General features: G+C 35.2%; 1 protein-coding gene across 1 annotated transcript in view; it reads left to right on the plus strand.

Moving 5' to 3' along the window:
- The window catches only part of LOC121474010, a 90,683-nt gene that overhangs the window by 47,152 nt on the left and 20,226 nt on the right, over positions 1–23,305 (plus strand). Inside the window, exons 11-19 of the mRNA XM_041726841.1 lie at positions 1,648–1,752; positions 5,881–5,934; positions 6,490–6,594; positions 16,361–16,414; positions 18,555–18,608; positions 20,762–20,866; positions 21,483–21,536; positions 22,159–22,263; positions 23,067–23,120. Of these exons, the coding sequence (XP_041582775.1) occupies positions 1,648–1,752; positions 5,881–5,934; positions 6,490–6,594; positions 16,361–16,414; positions 18,555–18,608; positions 20,762–20,866; positions 21,483–21,536; positions 22,159–22,263; positions 23,067–23,120 (690 nt within the window). The remainder of the gene's footprint in view (positions 1–1,647; positions 1,753–5,880; positions 5,935–6,489; positions 6,595–16,360; positions 16,415–18,554; positions 18,609–20,761; positions 20,867–21,482; positions 21,537–22,158; positions 22,264–23,066; positions 23,121–23,305) is intronic.

Below are 23,305 nucleotides of genomic sequence, written 5' to 3' on the forward strand. Positions count from 1 at the left end.
GGAAAAAAGAATACATATCTTGAAACACTCAGCATGATTTTGTTCTGCCTCAGAATGAAGAAGTTCCATCTCAGTTTAGGAATAACAAAAACAACAGTCATGCATTCTGCCATTAAGGAGAAAAAAATCATATTGTCACTTTTGAGTCCTCTGAGAGGCAAAAAATTAAACTGTGAACATGAGAACAAAGTAGGTACTAGAGGTGAAGAAAGACAAGTCAAAAGGAGAAATGAAAAAAAATATATTTCAGTATGGGCATTAGCCAAGAGCAGCTGCCTCTACTGCTAATGAGCTGGTGGAATATCTGCATTGTGAGTCTTCTTTTTTTTCTTGATTTTATTATTTTAGAGTAAATTGGATATTTCTAGTGTAAGTAATCAAATATATCTTTTTAAAATTCTAGATCCTATATTTTACCTTAGTGAATTTCTACATAATTTGTGACCCTTGTGCAATTTCTTACAGCAAATGGAAAGATCTATCAAAATAGACTGATGAGTGGTATTAAGTCTCTTAGTGGTGTGTAAGAATTGTGAGAAAATACAAATAGATCTGAAATCTCTCAAGCTTTTTATTTCTACTCTTCCATAGTCATTAAATTTTGAATGTTACTGGGCATCTTTATTGATCTTATGCTCCTTCATAAGACTATAATTTGCTATTGTATTTTTATTTTTGTGTGCTGGGAAGAAGTCTCCGTACTCTTAGGGAATTTTTTGGACTTTGAAGAATAAAAATGAATGTTTTTTTTTAAAAAAAGGAATGGCTCAGTTATGCAGGTAATTTGGTCATTAGTAGAAATAATCACAAGTTTCAGTTAACAAAAATAAACTTCACTTATTGATCAAATAAAATATAAAAGCTGTCATCTCCATATGACTCCAATACTGAATTGACTATACAGTAGTCTCCCCTTATCCACAGGAGATGTGTTCTAAGATCTCCAGTGGATCCCTGAAACCCTGGATAGTACTGAACCCTATATATACTATATTTTTTCATATATATATGTGTGTGTGTGTATATAAATATATAAAACATAAACTATGTTTCTTCATATATATATGCCTATGATAAAGTTTAATTTACAAGCACAGTAAGGGATTAATAATAATAATAGAACAGTTATAACAATATACTATAATAAATGTTATATGAATGTGGTCTCTCTCTCTCTCTCTCTCTCTCTCTCTCTCTCTCTCTCTCAAAATATCCTATTGTACTGTGCTCACCCTTCTCCCTTGTGATGATGTGAGGTGGTAAAATGCCTACCATGATGAGATGAAGGGACATGGATGACGTAGGCATTGTGACGTAGCATTAGGCTACTATTGACCTTCCAATGGTATGTCTGGAAGATATATGCTTCCGGACCATGGTAGACAGTGGGTAATTGACACTGCAGAAAGCTAAACTGCAGATAACCTTCAAATTAATTAATTTTCCTCTTTAAAGTATTATGACAAGTACTAAGTAGATTAGTACTTGAAACCAGATTTATTTGAAGCAAAGGTTTTAATTATTATCTGTCGTTGATTTTTGTTCCATTTTTATCAGAAAGTGTTAATCATAATACTATAAAAATTAGTGGGTTTGTTATTTTTTGGATTCCTTAAATTTTATCTATATACATGTCTCTTTGCCAAGGAGGAATGGTTGATGTCAACAAGCTGGACACAGTTCTAGGAAGTATGGGCATGAGCCTCACAGAAGAGGAACTTAAAGATCTGACACAGAATCTTCCAGAAAATGGTAAACATGTAAACATTACTGTTTTGTAAACAAACTGTACTTCACAGGAGCACAGGAAAATGTGCATTTTCTTAACAAAAAACCCTGAGTATGATTATTTGGAATAAAAAAGCCATTTGGAAAAACTTAGATGGAAAAAAGAGGCTTACAGTGAGACTCAATCCTTTCTCCCATCAGTCTCATCAACTTCCCAAAAGCTTTTTGCACTGTGGAGCTAAGCTCAAGGAAATCCGTAGGACTACTGACAAGACAGAGAAAAAGAATAAATCAGAAAAGAGGAAAATGTAAAAGGAGTAAAATAAGAGGAAGATGAGGAGAGGTGGTAGTAGAATATAATGAGGAATAGAAGGAAGAAATTATAATAATTGAATATTACTAAAGTGCTACCAGGAATTTTCTTAAGTAAATAGCGATAGTCCTATTTCTGGTAGTATTCAGAATAGAACATTAAGGGACAGCTGGGTGGCTCAGGCAGTTCAGTGTCTGCCTTTAGCTCAGGTCATGATCTCCAGGTCCTGGGATTGAGCCACACCTCAGGCTCTGGGCTCAGCAGGGAGTCTGCTTCTCTCTTTCTCTCAATCTCTCTCTCTCTCCCTGTCCCTCCCTCCCTTCATCCCTCCTTCTTCTCTACCTCTCTTTCCCACTGCCCCTCTCCCCCACTGTTCTCTCTCTCTCAAATAAATAAGTAAATAAATAAAATCTTTTTAAAAAATAGAAAGTTAAAAAGAATAAGGAGTGATGAATATGACTGCCCCTTCACTGTGGATGGCAGCCACCACAGAGGAAGACCACTGTGGTGAGTCTAGGAAGTAAGTCCAGTTTCTCCCACTCCTGACACTATGGATTGCCACATCTCTAGGCAAGTTTCCATGAGTCCATGCTAATGTTCAGGAATTTTTTGTTTTGTTTTGTTCAGGAATTTTAAATTCCATTTGTAAGGTGGAAACAGTGAGGCTTTTCCTAACTTCCCTATTCATGTTTCAGAATCAATGAACAACATGTATATAATTTTTATTGGCATATTTTCTTGTTAACTTGCCATTTGTTTGATCCTACGAAACAAACCTGAGCAGAGATTTATATGCAAGAGGTTTCTTGGGGGATACTCTCAGGACAATATCTATAAGGGAATGAAGGAAGCAGGATTGGGCAGAGGAAGTTCACCTACAGTTCAATTGCTACAGAAGCCTCTGCTGGCCTCAAGGGGCTGTGCCTTGGTGCCTACACCAACTCGTCATTGAGCGTAAGCTGTTCTCAGAAAGGAGACATAATCTTAGGTGAGGCAGCTCCTTTGATGCTGATGGGAGCCTCGCATGGTGAGTTATTATACAGAGTCAAACCAGTGCAGTAGTGAAAGGCACAGACTCTGAAGCCAGGCTGACTAGGTTTGAATTCTGACCCTTCAGCTTAAAATTTGTGTCACCTGAATGTTTCTATGCCTTAGTTTCTTCATCTATGAAAGTGGTACATTAAGAACACCTACTTAATAAGAGATTTTTTAAGGATTAAATCAGACCGGTGCCTGGCACATAATAGTGTTCAATGATGTTGCTTATTATTATCATCATTTTATTTTTATAATCATTACTATTATTATTAAGTCCCTCTGAAAGCTTGTGGGATTCTATTTACAAACCTTTTCAAAATGTTCACTTGACATCAATCATTTAGAAAAACTTTGAGAAAGACCCAATACTAAAGTAAAGACAAACCTTTTCTCTTGACATTTACATCAATCTCTTAGTGGTTTCTTTTACTGTGAAGTCTACACATTGCTAAGAATGTCACCAGGATTGGTGAAGGGCCAGGAGGGAGGCAAGGAAAAAGAAAAAATGTGGAAATAGAGTACAGAGGAGAAGACAGGACCTGTGACCATGGAATGTAAGAGAATTTAAAAGAGCCAAATGAAAATAAATAAGGGAGAAACAGAGAAAGCCTAATGAGCATAAGGATTAAAATTTCAGGGATCCCTGGGTGGTGCAGTGGTTTGGCGCCTGCCTATGACCCAGGGCGCAATCCTGGTAGACCCGGGATCGAATCCCATGTCGGGCTCCCTGCATGGAGCCTGCTTCTCCCTCTGCCTATGTCTCTGCCTCTCTCTGTGTGTGTGTGTGTGTGTGTGTGTGACTATCATAAATAAATAAAATTTTTAAAAAATTTTTAAAAAAGGATTAAAATTTCACCCCAAATCGCTTTAAATTTGCAGAAACCAAAAAAAAAAAGACTTTTTTGCAGAGACCATGTTCCCCCAGCTTTTTAAAATATGGCGAAAGAAATAGTGTGTCACCATTTTTGTTCCCTCATAGACCCTTTTTCACGGAGCAAAGTTATCCACAGTTTGGGCCAGCATGTTTGACATGTTCTCCCTTCTTAGAAGGCTTTAGGATTCCCATATGATGTATGCAGACTCCACCCATCATCCAAGAGCTGATAACAGGCTTCAGGTCCCTTTTAATAAGCTAGAAACAGGGCAGGCTTGGTGGCTAAGCGGTTTAGTGCTGCCTTCAGCCCAGAGTGTGATCCTGGAGACCCGGAATTGAGTCCCACGTCAGGCTCCCTGCATGGAGCCTGCTTCTCCCTCTGCCTGTGTTTTTGCCTCTCTCTCTCTCTCTCTGTCTCTCATATGAATAAATAAATAAAATCTTAAAAATAAATAAATAAATAAATAAATAAATAAATAAATAAATAAATAAGCTAGAAACAAGCTCTGGTTTCTAAGAAATGTTAAATAAGATTGAAGTGTGACTTTTCAGAAAGTGATTCCCTTCTGGAAGGACAAGAACTGAAATATGTTAACCTCAGAACATTCCAGTAAGGCCAAAAAATATCTCACCTGGAACATTTCCTACATAGCTACTTCCATTGAACAAATTGGTTTTTTCTCACCTTATTCTGATGCCGTTCTGTCTCATCTTTTGCCATTTCTTACTTTCCATTTGTCAGAGATAAGCTTCTTATAAAAGATATTTTGTTAAATTACTCTTTTATTGCCCATTATTTTTGATCTACCAGTGCAACATGTGTGTTTAGTTTCCTTATTTTGTTTGTTTTCTTGAATTTATACTAATATTCAGAGAAACAGGATTCTAGATGTGGACCATTCAACTTTTGCCTTAAAGACCTTCTTTTAGCTCAAAATGCCTATCTAAGATCATAATGGATTTTCCTATTGTCCTTATTAGTTACATTTTCTCAATAATGTAGTTTATATTTCAAACTTTTTCTTCTTAGTCAAACAATAGGTAAATATTCAGAAAATAAATGCACGAAAATGTTTTTTGCTGCTTTTCTCTTTCTGGGAACACAGTATAATTGAGATTCTGATCTATGAGCTAATTCTATGTAGCATTTCCATATTATTGTCCCTTTAAAAATTGATACACAGACATCTGGGTGGCTCAGTCAGTTGAACATCCAACTCTTGGTTTTAGTTCAGGTCATGATCTCAGGGTAATGAGATTGAATCCCACATCCAGCTTTACAGTCAGCGAGAAGGCTGCTTGAGATTCTCTCTCCCCCTCTTTCGCTGTCCCTCACCCCCCATGTACTTGCTTGCATGCTGTCTCTCTTTCTGTCTCAAATAAATAAATTTTTAAAAAATTTTTAAATAAAAACTGATGAAATGAACCATTGAATATCTATTACATGTAAAGGCTACAGTTAACCTCTAGTATGTCTTAAATCATTTCTAACTTGCACATATAAAGAATCAATGAAGTCTTTTCAGTTTAATTGAAATAATGATTAAATAGTGAGTATGGGCTGACTTTAAATGAATGGAAATTTTCCAAACTTAAAACATTCTAATATTGTAGATGTTAACTTTTTAATTTTTCCCCAATAGCCTGGGTAAATAATAATTTTCTAAGATCCAAATGGTAGAAAGAAGCTAAGATAGAAGGGATTTTCTTAACATATTCTTTTATGGCTAAAAGTTTTAATATCTTAAAGCAAAAAAGTTAATGTCATATTAACTGTATTTGTGAAGTTTAAAACCCTTTTCTTCTTCACACTAATGAAAGGGGTAAATAGGATAAGATTCTAGAGCAAATGATAATTACTAAATTCTTTTTGTTCATTTTCTCATCTCTAGTGCTATATAAGTGTAATTTGTATGTTGTCTTTCAGTTGATGGGAAAGTTGATCTGAAACAGGTAATGGATGCAGTGAAATCTTTCACAGGTTAGTGATACATTACTAATAAACTGGGGGCCTCAAGGCTTTACAATAATTTCTGTTTTCCTGTGATGTTTTCCCAATATTCTGCCACTAGATCCAATAGAAAGTTTTGTCTTAAATTATATAAATTTAAGTTTGGCAAAAGGAAGTCAAAATAAAACAATACAAAAAACATCTACAGGACTAAATCTTAGTAAGATCCTGAGTTCTGTAGAGTTTTACTTCCTAATAAAATATTTCCCTGCACAAAACTCTAGATAGGCACGGTAAGTGGCACGGTGAATTTTTGAAGGAATGAGTTAACATTGGCAAGAATACATTATTAATAAAGTTATATAACTCTTTCTTACATTAGCTACCTATGTGGATTAATTTTAACAGTAATAGGAACTAATTTATTTTTCCCAGAATTTACAAAGATCCCTTACCTTTTAGTATGAAAGATCAACTAAGGTTTCAAGACTATGTAATGAATGAGGACTTGCATTGTGTTTTTGCTATCTAACCTAAAAGTGGGGATCATCAATAATATGTACAACTATTTCTAATGTTTTTAAGGTGAAAAGGTTGATATCAATAACTTGGAAAATTTACTGAGAAATATGGGGATCGAACTTGCTGATACAGAATATACAAAGCTGGTGAAAACACTGCCACTTAGTGGTAAGCCTAAAAAATACAGCTGGAAATTTTTTAACGACTAGACTTTGCATAAGCCTGAGAGGGAAGTCCAAAAGCTACTGGAGCTTTAGGCATTAGAATTTAATGCCTAAAGACTACTGGAAAATAGAAAATTTGGGTTATTTTTAAAAACCTGTCACCCAGAGGATATTTTACAAAATAAGTGGTTTGTACTCTCCAAAAAAAATGTTAAAATCATGAAGTACAAGGACTGAAGAATTGTCCTACACTAAAGAGTAAAGAGAGGACACCTAGGTGGCTCAGTCAGTTAAGCGTCTGCCTTCGGTTTGGGCCATAATCTCAGGGTCCTGGGATGGAGCCCTGCTTTCAGGCTCTCTGCTCAGCAGGGGGCCTACTTCTCCATCTCCCTTTGTCCCTCCCCTCTCCCCAACTTGTACTTGCTCTCTCTTTCTCAAATAAATAAATAAAATTGTTTTTTTTTTAAGTATAACAAGACATGACAACTTAATGCTTAATTGCTATAGATGATATCAATGGAGCAATTAGTGATATTTGAGTAAATTCTGTACATAAGTTAAGTGTACCATACCAATTTTAAACTTTTAATTTGGATAATTATACTGTGGTTATGTGAGAAAAATATATATGCATGTTTATATATGTATGTATATATTTTTAATTTTTATTTTAATTCAATTTAATTAACATATACTGTATTATTAATTTCAGAGGTAGAATTTAGTGATTTATCAGTTATATACTTTTTTTATAAAGAAAATACACACTGAAGTATTCAGAAGTTGAGGGCATTGTGTCTTCAACTCACAAACTTAGGAAAAAAATAACATTCACATACAGAAAGGATAATAAAACAAATATAGTAAAATGTTAACACTTGAAAAATCTGGGTGAAGAGTACAAGAATTTTTGTACTATTTTTGCCACTTTCTGTAAGCCTCAAGCCACATTAAAATAAAAGGCTAAAATTAAAAATTAATAAAGCTCTGTCATTGTCATATATAGATTTTGGTTTGAGAATCTTTAAACTCTCCAGTGAAAACCTGCCATGATAAGGTAAGCAATGACCCAAATGTTGCTTAGAAAGAATTTTAATATTTTTATATGGTTGGATTTTTTGGTTCCTATTAACTTTTTATTTTTATTTTGACATAATTGCAAACTTATAGAGAAGTCTCAAGAATAGTACAAAGAACTCCCTTTATTCAGAATCACCAATTTGTTCAGTTTACCCACTTGTTTTATCATTTAGTATAATACTTTCTTTTTCTCTCTCCAACACACACACACACACACACACACACACACACACTTTTTTCTGAATCAATTGCAGAAATATTTACCATCAAACACCCAAAAATAACAAATTTACAAGATTTAAAACTTCTGCATGAGAGAAAAAAAAGCAAATTACAATTTAGAGAAACTATTTGCATCAGGTGTAATAAAAATATAATGAAGGGCTTCTTTAAAGACCTTTTTGTTAAGTAAAAAGACAACCCAATATAAGAATGGACACTGGACAAAGGACATCAACATGTGTGTGTAAATGGATGTGAAATACCTGAAATACTTTTATTTTTACAACCTGATCATATATATTTCAGCATGATAGAATTCTGCTAAAAATAGCCTTGTGAGACAAAGTGTACATTTAAAGGTTTCAGCATTCCTTAACTTTAGTGCTACTTCTAGGTAAAATAGAACAAAAATGTTCTAGAAGAAATTATTATTATTTCTGAATATAAGAAATAAATTATATTCTTATGCATTCTCTTATTTATTTTCCTGTATCATAAAGTAACTCCATTTTTTAAAACAGATGATGGAAACGTGTCTCAAAATAGACTATTACAGGCTATGAAGTCTTTAAAAAGTAAGAATTCTAATGCATTGTTTTTGTCTGAAATCTTCAGACTTTGCATAAGATTTTGAGTCCTATTTCCCTTTTTATATTTTTATTCCTTACTTTTGCTTCTTTCACTGTATTTTCACTTGACAGAGAAATGGCGTATGTACTTTTATCCTCTTGGAAATAACATACTTGGAAATGTCCTAATTTTATCCCCCAAAAAATAACTGGCATTTGGATATGCACAGCAAAATTGAAGTAGAGGATTAGCTTCACTTTACCACATTTAGGAAAGCTGTCCAGCAGCAGACACAGCCAATCTTGGAGTCTGAGCAATGAAATAAATACCTCTTATTGTGTGTTAGGATTGTTAGAAGTAACAGATGAGTAGGTGCCAGTTGCTCTTAAACCTGATTTTCTTCTTCTAAGAACTTCTTTTCTGTGTAGACTTGTCACCAATATAGGTTTTAAGGAAATGTATTCCATTTCCATTGTTCCTATTGACTTTCTCTATACTCTTGATAAAGCCAAATGGAAGTTATAGTCTTATCAGTAACGGCAATAAGAATACAAAGATGCAAATCATATTTTTGTTGTCTCTTATAAATAGCTATGCATACGCACTAAAAACAGTCAAAGGCATTAAAGTATTTTTCATGTTTTAAATCATTTATTCTCCTGTTCCTTTTCTGCCCTTCTTAAGGGGGAAAAGTTGGTATAAAAAACTTGATACCTCTTCTGGAAAAGATGGATATCAAGCTCACTGAAAAAGAACTTGCACAGCTGAGAGAAAATCTACATGTTGATAGTATGGATAATAGATATTAATGCCAGTCCCTAAAAGGAATTTTTTCTGTCTTGTAGATAAGATTTTCTAATGCTAGATTTAGTTAGTGGTATAATAAATGTTCAAAATCTTAGGGAACCCTAAAATTAGGAGCAAGGCACAGATGCCCACTGATGTTACTGCCATGCAACATTGTTTAAAGGTTCTAGCTACTGCAGTGAGAAAGTAAGATTTAAAAATATTGGGAAAGATACTGTAACCTTTAGTTTCAGATGGTATGTGTATCTAGGAAACCCAATAAACACACAAACTAAAAGAAATCTATTAGAACTGAGTCTTCAATAAGCCATTTTGATTCAGGTGGCTCAACATAAGATAAATGTGCAAAACTTAATTGCTTTCCCTAAGCTAGCAAAAACCGAGTAGAAATAGAAATAGGAAAAATATCTATTTATAACATCAACAAAAACCATTAAATATCTAGGAATGAATTTTATAGAAATAGGATTCATATAAATAAAACTATAAAATCTTAACTGGAACATAAAATAAAATATTAATGTTCTTGAAAAATAAACTAACATACAGGATCATATGTTAAATCAGACTCTCATGAATCAGAGATGTAACCAAGTATCAAGCTTTACTAAATAATGTCAAGGATAAAAGCAATCAAAAAAAGCAAATACAAGTCTGAAATGTCAAGAGCAACTTCATAGTTTCTTCCTTCCCATGTTGGACATGCCATTCTGGCCCAGAATAAATGAAGTCTCTCTGTGAATGCCACAGGGTCACCTTACACAACAGAAGCACTTAAATTATGAAACATCTCCAGAGAGTTGTATAGCCTATGTTATTTTTCCAGGAAGCCATGCCTCATAAGTCATGGGTTCTATTTACTGTATGTAATTCTTATCCAGAGACATACTGCTAAGGGCATTTCAAACATAAAATCTCTTCCCCCCCAAAAAAAATCTCTTCCCATAACTAATATTATTAGTCTGTTTATCTGGAGGACCATTTGACAAAGATATTAAACTGGGTCACTTGCCTCCTTTTTTCCTCCAAGGGCATCCCCACAGTAAAGGAAGTTCATGTATTATAGACCATCTATTAAAACTCTTTCCTCTCAAAAATATTTAATATAAAATTTTCAGAATCCTAGTGGGGTCTTATTATAAGAGCTTATAAATTATTTAAAAGAACAAATGAAAGAATAAATGCCCAACTCTAACCAAAAAAATTATGAAAAAGAAAACTAGGATGGAGATTTGCTCTACTGTATATCAGCAGTTACTATAAAACTACTATAATCAAAACAAAGTTTCATTGTAAGTAATACATAAAGGAGTAGACTAAAAAAAATAGTTAAAAAATAGATCCCAGTATAATTGCTATGTTGATTTATATTAAATGATTTTTAAATAGTATTGGCAATCTGTCTAAAAGAAAAAAATGAGAAATCTCTTACCTTACAAATAAATAAAAATACTTTCTATGTGAATTGAAGCTTTAAATGTAAAATATAAATAAATAAAAATATTAGGAAAAATTGGGGGAATATTTTATGACATTAGGTTGAAGGAGATTTTCTTAAATAAGCAAGAAAAGAAAAAAATAAATGTATTTGCCTAAACAAAAAGTTTAATATGTGATATTGAAAAAGGCACAGTTTCAGTTAGGATTTGATCAAGAAAGCAGAGTGATCTAGGATAAGGGATTCATTATTGGGAATAAACTTGACACAGTTACAGAAGCTGGTAAAATACATGAAGGTTATTGCTCTGCATCTTATGTCTAGGAGACATGAACTCTTTTTTTTAAGATTTTATTTATTTATTTTTTTAAAGATTTTATTTATTTATTCATGCGAGACACAGAGAAAGAGGCAGAGACACAGGCAGAGGCAGAGGGAGAAGCAGACTCCAAGCTAGGAGCCCCATGCAGGACTCGATCCTGGGTCTCCAGGATGCCCTGGGCTGAAGGCAGACACTTAACTGCTGAGCCACCCAGGCGTCCCTATTTTTTTAAGATTTTATTTATTTAGTCATAAAAAAGAAGAAAATCTACCATATGTGACAACATGGATGGACCTTGAGGGCTAAGTGAAATAAGTCAGACAAAGAAAGGCAAATACTGTATGATCTCCTTTATATGTTTAATATAAAAAACCCAAACTCATGGAAACAGAACAGATTGGTATCAAGGAAAAAAAATGGAAGAAAGTTTCTTAAAAAATTAAGGACATGAGTATCCAGATGGAATAGCCTACTTTGTGACCAGCAAAAATTAATCTTTAGTTGCTTAGGCAACCATACTGTTGTAAAATTTCAGAATCCTAAGAACTATAAAAATAAAGAGTAAATCCTAAAAAACAAAGATGATAAACCAAAGAATTAAAGGCCTAAGTATATTTTACAGTTACAAAAATCATCTATAAAAAATTTAAAATAGGGGTGTTTCGGTGGCTCAGTTGGTTAGGCATCTGACTTTTGATTTTGGCTCAGGTCATGGTCTCAAGGTCCTGAGATTGAACCCTGTATCTTAAGGAATCTGCTTGACATTCTCTCCCCCTCTTTCTGCTCCTCTCCCTGCTCATGCACACTCTCTCTCAAATAAATCTTCTTTAAAAATTTAAAATAAAAATATTCCCCAAAAATAAGAAAAGAGGATTAAGGCCATCCCTAGTAGTATTAGTATTGGAAATGAAATAAATGTTACCTTTTATAATAACTAAAAGACATTCACAACATCGATTATTGAAGAAACACAGGAATAAACATATAATTCAGTTAGGGAGAAAACAACCAGAAGAACTAAAAACAAAATAGCAAAACATGGTGATGAGAAGTAGAACCTAAGGGTAAGAGATTGAGGATGGATAGAAAGTAGCTATTCTGTCAATTTTGTCTTTTTTTTTTAATAAATTTATTTTTTATTGGTGTTCAGTTTACCAACATACAGAATAACACCCAGTGCTCATCCCGTCAAGTGCCCCCCTCAGTGCCCATCACCTATTCACCCCCACCCCTCACTCTCCTCCCCTTCCACCATCCCTAGTTCGTTTCCCAGAGTTAGGAGTCTTTATGTTCTGTCTCCCTTTCTGATATTTCCCACACATTTCTTCTCCCTTCCCTTATATTCCCTTTCACTATTATTTATATTCCCCAAATGAATGAGAGCATATAATGTTTGTCCTTCTCCGATTGACTTACTTCACTCAGCATAATACCCTCCAGTTCCATCCACGTTGAAGCAAATGGTGGGTATTTGTCATTTCTAATGGCTAAGTAATATTCCATTGTGTACATAAACCATATCTTCTTTATCCATTCATCTTTTGATGGACACCGAGGCTCCTTCCACAGTTTGGCTATTGTAATTTTGTCTTGTATATATTGATTTTTATCTCTCTTTTTCCAGTTTTATTGAGTTACAATTGACATATTCATAAGTTTAAGAATAATGATTTGGTAATATATGTATTACAAAATAATTAAATCCCACAAGAAGTTTAGTTAACATATATCATTTCATAGTTACAAATTTTTGTTTTTAGGATGACAACTCTTTTCCCCCAAAATTTTTATTTAAATTCTAGTTGGTTAACATTTAGTGTAATATTGGTTTCAGGGGTAGAAGTTAGTGATTCATCATTTATATATAATACCCAGTGTTCATCATAACAAGTGCCCTCCTTAATACCTAGCACCTATTTAGCCCATCCCCCACCCACCTCCCTCTGTCACCCTTAGTTTGTTCTTTATCATGAAGAGTCTCTTATGGTTTGTTTCCCTCTCTTTTTTCCTCCTTCCCTTATGTTCATCTGTTTTGTTACCTAAATTCTACATATGAGTGAAATCGTATGGTATTTGTCTTTCTCTGACTGATTTGACTGATTTGTTTCACTTAGCATAATACACTCTAGCTCAATCCAGATCATTGCAAATGGCAAGATTTCATTCTTTTTGATGGCTAAGTAATATTCCATTGATACCACACCTTCTTTATTCATTTAGGATGACAACTCTTAAGCCTACTCGGCAATTTTCAAATATACAATGCAGTATTGTTAACTATAGTCATCATGCTGTATATTATATCCCCAGAAATTATTTATATTATAAGTAGAAGTTTGTACTTTTGACCACCTTTACCAATTTCCCCCACACTCCAGCCCCATCCTTGGCAATCACCAATCTGTTCTGTTTCCATGAGTTTGGGTTTTTTATATTAGACATATAAAGGAGATCATACAGTATTTGCCTTTCTTTGACTTATTTCACTTAACCCTCAAGGTCCATCCATGTTGTCACATATGGTAGATTTTCTTCTTTTTTATGACTGAATAATATTCCATTGTATATATACACCACATTCTCTTTATCCATTCATCCATTGATAGACGCTTAGGTTGTTTCCATGTCTTTGCTATTATAAATAAATTATGCTACAATGGATGTGGGAGTACAGATATCTCTTCAAGATAGTAATTTTTTTTACTTTGGATATATACACAGAAGTGTAATTGCCGGATCATATGGTAGTTCTATTTTTTAATTTTTTAATTTTTTTTTATTTATGATAGTCACAGAGAGAGAGAGAGAGAGAGAGAGAGAGGCAGAGACACAGGCAGAGGGAGAAGCAGGCTCCATGCACCGGGAGCCCGACATGGGATTCGATCCCGGGTCTCCAGGATCGTGCCCTGGGCCAAAGGCAGGCGCCAAACCACTGCACCACGCAGGGATCCCCTATTTTTTAATTTTTTGAGGAAACTTCATACTCTTCACATTGGCTGCATCAGTTTACACTTTCACCAATAGTGCACAACGGTTCCCTTTTCCCCACATCCTTGTCAGTACTTGCTATCTCTTGTCTTTTTGATACTAACCATTCTAACAGGTGGAAGATGATATTTCATTGTGATTCTGATTTGCATCTCCCTGATGATTAGTGAGGATGAGCTACTTTCTCATGGACCTTGTAAGTGAGTTTGGCAGTGTTCTGTCCCCTTAAATTTTGGAGTTTGAGAAGGATTGGTCTTAACTCTTCATTAAATGTTTACTTAAAATTCACCAATAAAACCATCTGATCCTGGACTTTTGTTGGGGAAATTTTAATTATTGACTCAATATCCTTAGTTGTTATTGGTCTCTTCAGATTTACTATTTTTTGATGACTCAGTCTTAGTAGGTTATATGTTTCTAGGAATTTATCCATTTTTCTAGGTTGTCAAATTTTTTGACTCTGCTCAGTCACCATTATAAGCAGATCCTTAAGATGGGCTGTATAGCTTCCCAGGTATTTTGGTTAGGCTTCCTGATCAGACAGAGCTGGAAGCTATATTCATCCATGATTAGGACTTTGAATGTCCTTCCCAGCCCAGGAGTCTCTATAGTACAGGCTCCTTTGCTGATATGGCTTGTTGGCTGGGTACCTGATCAGACAGGACTATCCATTGTTTTCCCTAGACAGGCAGTGCCACCAAGCTCAGCTCTGGAGATGGGCAGAGCCAACAACTGAGTTCTTCATTCAGGCACTGCTGCAAGAAGGACTGTAAGGCCACCTACACAGTCTCTGGGATACTCTCAATAGGCTTCTTGGTCAGGCAGGACAGAGGGCTATACCCAGCAGTAGGCAGGAGTCATAAATTTGCTTCCTCTCCTGGGTAGGGTAGCAGAACAGGCTCCAAGGCCATCATGGCTTATTGGCTGGGGACCCTAATCACCCAGAACAGTTCTCTGGCCAGAGGGGCCACCAGCTTGTCTCCACATTGGGGCAAAGCCACTGTCTTTTTTTTTTTTACTCAGACACTTATTTACTCAGGCACTGCTGCTAGAAGAAACACAGTCTGCCAGGATTCAAGGGCTGGTTGCTCTAAGCCATGCTCCCCTTCCCAGGGAGATCAAATCCAGTGGTCAAGTTCCACAGATTCTTCTGCAATACCTATGAGACAAGACCCAGATGGGCCTTGCAGGAAGCAATCTATAACTCTGAAGGAGCTGGATGTTCCCCTCAGGTTCTTTTTCCCACCAGAGAAACTGTAGCTCTGGGAAGCCCTCTCGGTGCAGCACTGGACCAGCCCAGGAGAGGGACAGTACTGTCAGAGTACAGCCAATTCTATCACCCTTCAAAGGCAGTCCTTCTCAGCCTCTGTAGTTTAGGGAGATGCTTCAGCCTCACCACCATATTCTGGGATTTTTCCCAATGATGTCTTGTCTATGGATACTTGGAAGATGGTCTTTTTGTGAGGGGGACTAAAGTCGGGAATGACCTATGTCACCATCTTGATGACATCACTCTCTTATTTCAGTATAAGCTTTTGTTAGAAGCAATTATGATGTAACATTAAATAAAGTTAAAATAAAATGCAAATTGGTCCATATCATCTCTGAACTTATAACCCCTCAATGATTCTGTATAATCTAGTAGATAAGAGCTAAGCTTTTTAAATTAGCTTACAAATCCCTCAATTATCTGAGCTCAACCTGCTGCCTCTCTTATATGAACTTTCCTCTCCCAAATCCATACTTTATTCTTCTGCCATGCTTAACTGACTGTGGTTCTCCATACATTGTGTATGTATACATTATATATGTTGTACCTAGGTTTTGAGGTGTTGTGGTTTTTTGTTTTTGTGTGTGTGTGTGTGTGTGTGTGTGTGTGTTTTACATTTCTCAGCCTCTCTTCCATGTAGAAGGCTCTTTTTATGCATGCCCCTTTCTTTTAGTTAAAGTTTGATATTTTAACTTGATCAGGCACTACATGCTTTAGGATGCAATCATTTAACAGCCTAATTTGCATTAATGGTACCTATATGATCTGTGGCACTCACAGCTCATGACAATACCTGAAGGGTTACCAGATAGCTGACCAATAACAATGATCCAGAAACACTGGAAAAATTGCCTTTTCCTTTGTGCAACTCCAATATCTAAGACATCTTTTTACAAATATATAGATCAGCTTAAATCCTTGAAATTCAGGATTTAATGATTTAATGAAAATGTGGGTAAAATTATGATATAAATGGAACTTATCTGGAATTTTTCATCAACATGCATCCTTTGTATATGTTTTTGGAGCTCATGACATTGAGTATACATCTCAATTGTCACTTCTTTGCATAGCTAATGGAAAACTTGATCTGAGTAAAGTGATGGATGGAGTAAAAGCTATTATAGGTGAGTGAGAAGTTAATGTAAATATAGGATCCTAATTTTTATAATGACTATTTTTCTTCATGCCTTAATTGATATGCTAATTCTATCTTTTTTGCCTATTTGTTTAGTGTTTTCATACCAGAAATCCAAAAGTTGGAGTATTTTCTGATGTGTTTTCCACTAATACAGTTCATTTTCCTTATTTTAAGACAGCCATGAGGCACCAGGGTGGCTCAGTTGGTTAAGCATCTGCCTTCAGCACAAGTCATGATCCCAGGGTCCTATGATTGAACCTCCTGTAGGGCTCTCTGCTCAGCAAAGAGCCTACTTCTTCATCTCCCTCTGCGTGCCACTCACCCTGCTTGTGCTCTCGCGCGCTCGCTCTCACTTCTGTCAAATAAATAAGATATTAAAAAAAATAAGACAGCCAGAATTTGCAATAAAAGGTGAAATGATCTTTGGAAAAGACTCTGGTAATCACTTAAAGAAGACGTGATAGGTTCTTCATGTTGATTGAATTATTAGGATAAGCTGTTTGCAGTTTGCTAATTAACAAAAGAGATTTATAATGCCCATTTCTTGTCATTATCATTTTGAGTTTGTTAGTCCAGGCCTTCCAAGAAACCAAGGAAGGATTAAACATGAAGGACATTATTAGGGGAAATGTCTGCCTAAGAGAAAATAAGGAGGAAACATGAAAATGCTGGAAGGCTGTCAGACTGCAATGCAAATCTGACACCAAGTGAAGGAAAAAGGAAGAAAAGGTTGGGTGGAAGCATCCTAGATTGCAATGCAGTCCAAAGATGATCTGGCAATACTGCTTTCAAGAATCCTCTGGTTAGGGGCACTTGGGTGGCTTGGTTTGTTTAAGTGTCTGCCTTTGGCTCAGGTCATGATCTTGGGGTCCTAGTGTCCTACATTGAGCTCCCTGCTTAACGGGGAGTCTACTTCTCCCTTGTCCTCTGCTCTTCCACCCCATTCATGTGTGCACTCACTTGTGCATGCTCGCTCTCTCTCTCTCTCAAATAAATAAATAAAATCAGTGAAAAAAAAAGAAGAGGAGGAGGAGGATAGGAGGAGGAGGAGAAAGGAAAGGAAAAAGAAAAGAAAAGAAAGAAAGAAAAAAGAAAATAAAAGAAAATAGAAAAGAAAAGAAAAGAAAAAAGAACCCTAAGGTCAAAGTCATCATCCCATCTCCCTCAGGAACAGGGCTCTCTTGGTATCTATGCTGCATCCAGTCCTTGGCCAGTGCCAATGGTAGGTATGGCCTTAGTGCAAAAAACCACAGATTAATTTTAAGACAGAAGGTGTGGCCCTTGGTTAATTATGTTCTCCATAGTTAGAAGTCCTACAGGATATATTCTCATGGTTACCACTGAGAGTACCCTCTCTTATTAGCCTTTAGAAAACCAATTATGTTTCTACGAATGACATTACTTCTATTTATTTGGTCAGAGCTCAGAGATCCTCACTTTCCCCAGCTTGTACTCATTTTGTATAGGCATCATAATTTAGTTTCATTATTTGAAATTGTTCAATTGTACGTCAATTCCATGGATGTCATTATTTTAAGCCTTTTATTAAGGAGAAAAGGCAGATCCCAACAGTGTGAAAACTTCCCTGGAAAACATGGGGATAGAGCTCAAACATAAAGAATCCTTGAACCTGGTCCAACATTTTCCTTCTAAGAGTAAGCATTTTAAATACTAATATAACCAGAAAGAGGTTTTCGATTTCTGTGTCTTGAGAACCTCTAAAATTATCTTCATTTTCTCAGCTCAAGGAAATAGAAAGTTCATCTTAAAAAAATTTTTTTTAGAACGTCCATTTATACCTGAAATTAATCCCTATTACACAGTTTTACTTTTCGATTGGGAAACAGCATTTCCATTATGATGAGTGCTATTATCAAGAATGAAAAAAAGGGGGGGTGTTAATCTGGGATTTGGGGAAAGAGGAAAAGGATTGCTTAGAAATGAATAAAGCAGAATTGGGGAAAGAAAAGAGGCGTGAGTGTTGTAGAATGCTTGGTGTGTTAATTTCACCCAGTTTTCTCTCAATTTTTATTATAAGAGAAATTTCTTGAAAAGTCACTTTTCCTAAGAATATTCTAATAATTTTCCAAATTTCTCTGCAATTTAAATTCTGCCTTTTCTTATAGATGATGACAAGATCTTTCAAAACAGGTTGCGAGAAGTTCTGAAGTCTCTAAAAGGTATGTGAGCAGCATAATGAAAGTGCAGACAAATGGGATCCTTGCATTTATATTGTTTCCAAGATGTTAGTGAATACTGCTATCTCACATATACTGATTGCAAATGTATGCTACCACTGAAGATAAAGCTTCACTTTAGCTGCCAATACTTTGAATCCAGGAAGAAAGTCTTCCACTTTCTCAAGATTTTCCCAAACTTTTCAAGAAAACAAATATCCAATATCAAAGGTTTTTTTATAAATTTATTTTTTATTGGTGTTCAATTTGTCAACATACAGAATAACACCCAGTGCTCATTCCATCAAGTGCCCCCCTCAGTGCCCGTCACCCAGTCACCCCCACCCCCTGCCCACCTCCCCTTCCACCACCCCTAGTTCGTTTCCCAAAGTTAGGAGTCTTTCATGTTCTGTCTCCCTTTCTGATATTTCCCACTCATTTTTTCTCCTTTCCCCTTTACTCTCTTTCACTATTTTTTATATTCCCCAAATGAATGAGACCATATAATGTTTGTCCTTCTCCGATTGACTTATTTCACTCAGCATAATACCCTCCATGTCCATCCATGTCGAAGCAAATGGTGGGTATTTGTCGTTTCTAATGGCTGAGTAATATTCCATTGTATACATACACAACATCTTCTTTATCCATTCATCTTTCGATGGACACCGAGGCTCCTTCCACAGTTTGGCTATTGTGGACATTGCTGCTATAAACATCGGGGTGCAGGTGTCCCAGCATTTCATGGCGTCTGTATCTTTGGGATAAATCCCCAGCAGTGCAATTGCTGGGTCATAGGACAGATCTATTTTTAACTCCTTGAGGAACCTCCACACAGTTTTCCAGAGTGGCTGAGCAAATTCACATTCCCACAAACAGTGCAGGAGGGTTCCCCTTTCTCCACATCCTCTCCAACAATTGTTGTTTCCTGCTTTGTTAATTTTCCCCATTCTCACTGGTGTGAGGTGGTATCTCATTGTGGTTTTGATTTGTATTTCCCTGATGGCAAGTGATGTGGAGCATTTCCTCATGTACTTGTTGGCCATGTCTATGTCTTCCTCTGTGAGATTTGTATTCATGTCTTTTGCCCATTTCATGATTGGATTGTTTCTTTGCTGTTGAGTTTAATAAGTTCTTTATAGATCTTGGAAACTAGCCCTTTATCTGATACGTCATTTGCAAATGTCTTCTCCCATTCTGTAGGTTGTCTTTAAGTTTTGTTGACGGTATCTTTTGTTTTGCAAAGCTTCTTATCTTGATGAAGTCAAGTCACCTGTCCCCCCAATATCAAGTTTGGACAGCAAAATGTAACAGAAAAGATTAGCAGTGACTCAGGGAATTTAACCAGCTGCCAATAAATACTAAACTGGGAGTTTGGTCATCAAATTAAGTATTGTTACTTCTTTATCACATCAAATTAAATATTATTACTTCGTTATTATATCCAATTAAATATAGTTACTACTTTACTTCTGAACAAATAACAAAATATTGTTCAGAAGTAAAACACGTTTCCATCCAGAATAGAATTCACTCAACATTTATTCAGTGCTGTTTAAAATTTTGTGTTTAATACTCTGGTCCCCAAGACAAGTCTCAAGAGAAGTGACCTTAATTCTAATGTCATAGTTGACATTCTCTGTAGACATAAAGTCCTTAGTCTCTTGTTCTAAAATTGATGGGTTTTTTTTGACACTTTACAGGTATTATTAATTCTATTACTGAGGGGGGGTGTCTATGAATAGGCTTCAGGGAATACATGGCCCCCCTGAAATTATATACAATCTTTATGAACACAGACATATAGTTCATGAAATTCACAACAGGGTTTGTGTCTCTAAAGGATTAAAAACCTTTTGGGGAGGCTCCTTGGTGGTTTAGTGGTTGAGCATCTGCCTTTGGCTCAGGGTGTGATCCTGGGGTCCTGGGATTGAGTCCCATATCAAGTTCCCTACACGGAGCCTGCTTCTTCCTCTGCCTATGTCTCTGCCTCTCTCTATATGTCTCTCTTGAATGAATGGATGAATGAATGAATGAATGAATAAATAAATAAATAAATAAATAAATAAATAAATAAATAAATAAATAAAATTTTAAAAAACAAAACTCTTCTTTGGAGTTACATAATTTTCTTCCTGGACTTTCTCTTTCTTTAGATGGGAAGATCAATACCAACGACTTGAGTGCTATACTGGATAATATGGGAGTCAAGATCTCAAATAAAGACCATAAGGCTCTGACTAAAAATTTCCCTGCTGATGGTGAGCAAGTTTTCCGATACCATAGGTGCATGCCGAGAGATCTTAAGTATAAGAACCACAGACAGCGGTCCAAAGGAAAGGGGCATTAGGAATGGTAATCTACCCTGATAGTAATCAAGAAGCTATAAATACAGACAAAGCATGTAACCAACATATAAGCAGGCAGTTACCAAAATCAACATGAAAGCATTGCACTTTGTATGTATGTCTTTTATGTTCATTATCTATTTTATGGTTACTAGAAAACAGTCTTCCACATTTTGAGTAGAAAAATGTAGGCCACTTCAATGCTGGTACTTCTGAATTCCTTCCCATTACTAACACACAGGGGTTTGAAATATTATAGAACTATAAGTAAACTTTATATTATTGAAATGGTATATTTTTATATTTAAGCTTTTCTTTCTAATAATAAAGAAAACAATAAAACTGAATAAATCCATATCCTAGAAAAATATTATTCAGTAAATATTTCTTAAATAAGCATATATAAGGCACTTAAGATAATGCCTGTCACATAGTAAATGAGGATTTGTTATCTTTATTCCTATGTTCTCTTTCGCAGTATTTTGTGAGTCTTTTTAATCTCAATATGACTTTGACTTTTGTCCTACAGATGATAGGATTTCACTTAAAAGACTGATGAATGAAGTGAAGGCTAATTTCACAGGTAAGTGAGAAATTAAGGTAAATCTAGGGTTTCAGTCCTTTGTATTAGTTTTTTTCAGTGGCATTTCTAGTATCTTACTAAAGTCTGATGTTTCCTTATTAAATACATGCATCTAAGGCCCCTTGGATTGGCATTAAGAAGGCTTCTGCAATAGAATACAAGACTACATGTCAATTTTAAATCCTAAGTTTTCTGTTGCTTGTGCAAGTAATATGCTTCATGTCACGAATATTTAGATGAACGTAATCTAGAAATGTATATGGTAAAGTTTATAAAAGATTGAGATAATATATTCACTTAAATCATCAATAATTCTCACCAAAACAATCAAATGCTTTGAAGAATAATTCAAATACAAATCAGCATTATCTTAATTCACTCCTCAGATTTTATTCTGGAAATTGTCTTTTCCAACTTTAGCAAAAACTCTTTTAATTTCTATTTAAATCAGTTTTAATAAATACCATAGGACATGCTCAATGATTCTACGACTGATAATATCTTTTCCTAACTCTTCATCTTGAATTTGGGATATCATTAAGCTGCAGAGAGCATATTTTATAACTTGAGATAATATGAGAGTACCTAAAGCTCTTATGTGTACCCTCCCCTCTCTTGAAAGGTAGGAAGATTGATTCTAGTGACCAGAAGAATTTCCTGGGAAGCCTGGGGATTGAGCTCACAGATAAGGAAAAAGAGAAGCTTCTGAAAACATTGCCAATTGATGGTGAGACATCATAGAGGTGCCATGGAGGTCTTTTGTGGGTCTTTAGGTCAATGTAAATATCTCCAACTTCATTTCTGTTTCTTTTCCTCCAAAAATACAAAAGAAAAAATATTAAAGTGAATTCTAAGTTATATAGCAACCTGTCTTAGAATTTATAATGGAAGTTAAGTAACTCTTCAGATGAGAGTTGACATTAACAGCTAAACATTTTGTTACTCATCAAGCCAGAAAGCATAAATAAAAAGAAAGGGTAATTCTTTTTTATTTCACTCATGTGAATTTAAGAAACAAAAGAGATGAACATAGAGGAAAGGAAGGAAAAATAAAATAAGACAAAAACAGAGAGGGAGATGAGCCATAAGAGACTCTTAACTATAAGAAACAAACTGAGTGTTGCTGGAGGGGAGGGGAGGGAAGAGTGGGATGGGGTAACTGGGCAATGGGCATTAAGGAGGTCACTTGATATAATAAACACTGAATGTTATATGCGACTGATGAATCACTAAATTCTACCCTGAAACTAATAATACACTCTATGTTAACTAAATTAAATTTAAATAAAAATGAAAGAATAAAAAAAGAAAGGGAAGCTATATTTATGTTTAAGCAAGTAGACTCCCTCAGGTACTGGAATAGGAAGATTTGTCACCATGAGAGAAGTTTCTATTTCTATATTAGATGAAATAAACTAAAAATAAGAGACAACTTTTCTTAAAATACTATTTCTGAAATTATTTAATTCATGCCATTTTTGTGATTCCATGTTAGCTTCACCCTAACATGAATTATGACTTTTCTTACAGCTGCTGGAAAGGTATATCAAAATGGGTTGCTGAAGGGTATGAAGTCTCTCAGTGGTAAGAAACCGAAGTAAAAATTGTATTTTATGACATTGTCCAACTTGACCACTGTTCAGTTACAAATCCCGGCTCCTTACTTTGGTATCATTCCTTATTTATGATTCTTTCAGTCTATCCACATTTTAACTCATAACAGCATATAGTTTATCTTGTAGGAAATTCCATATACTCTTGCATTTTTT

Source organism: Vulpes lagopus, chromosome 12, assembly GCF_018345385.1.
Source record: "Vulpes lagopus strain Blue_001 chromosome 12, ASM1834538v1, whole genome shotgun sequence".
In the NCBI taxonomy this organism is placed as follows: domain Eukaryota; kingdom Metazoa; phylum Chordata; class Mammalia; order Carnivora; family Canidae; genus Vulpes; species Vulpes lagopus.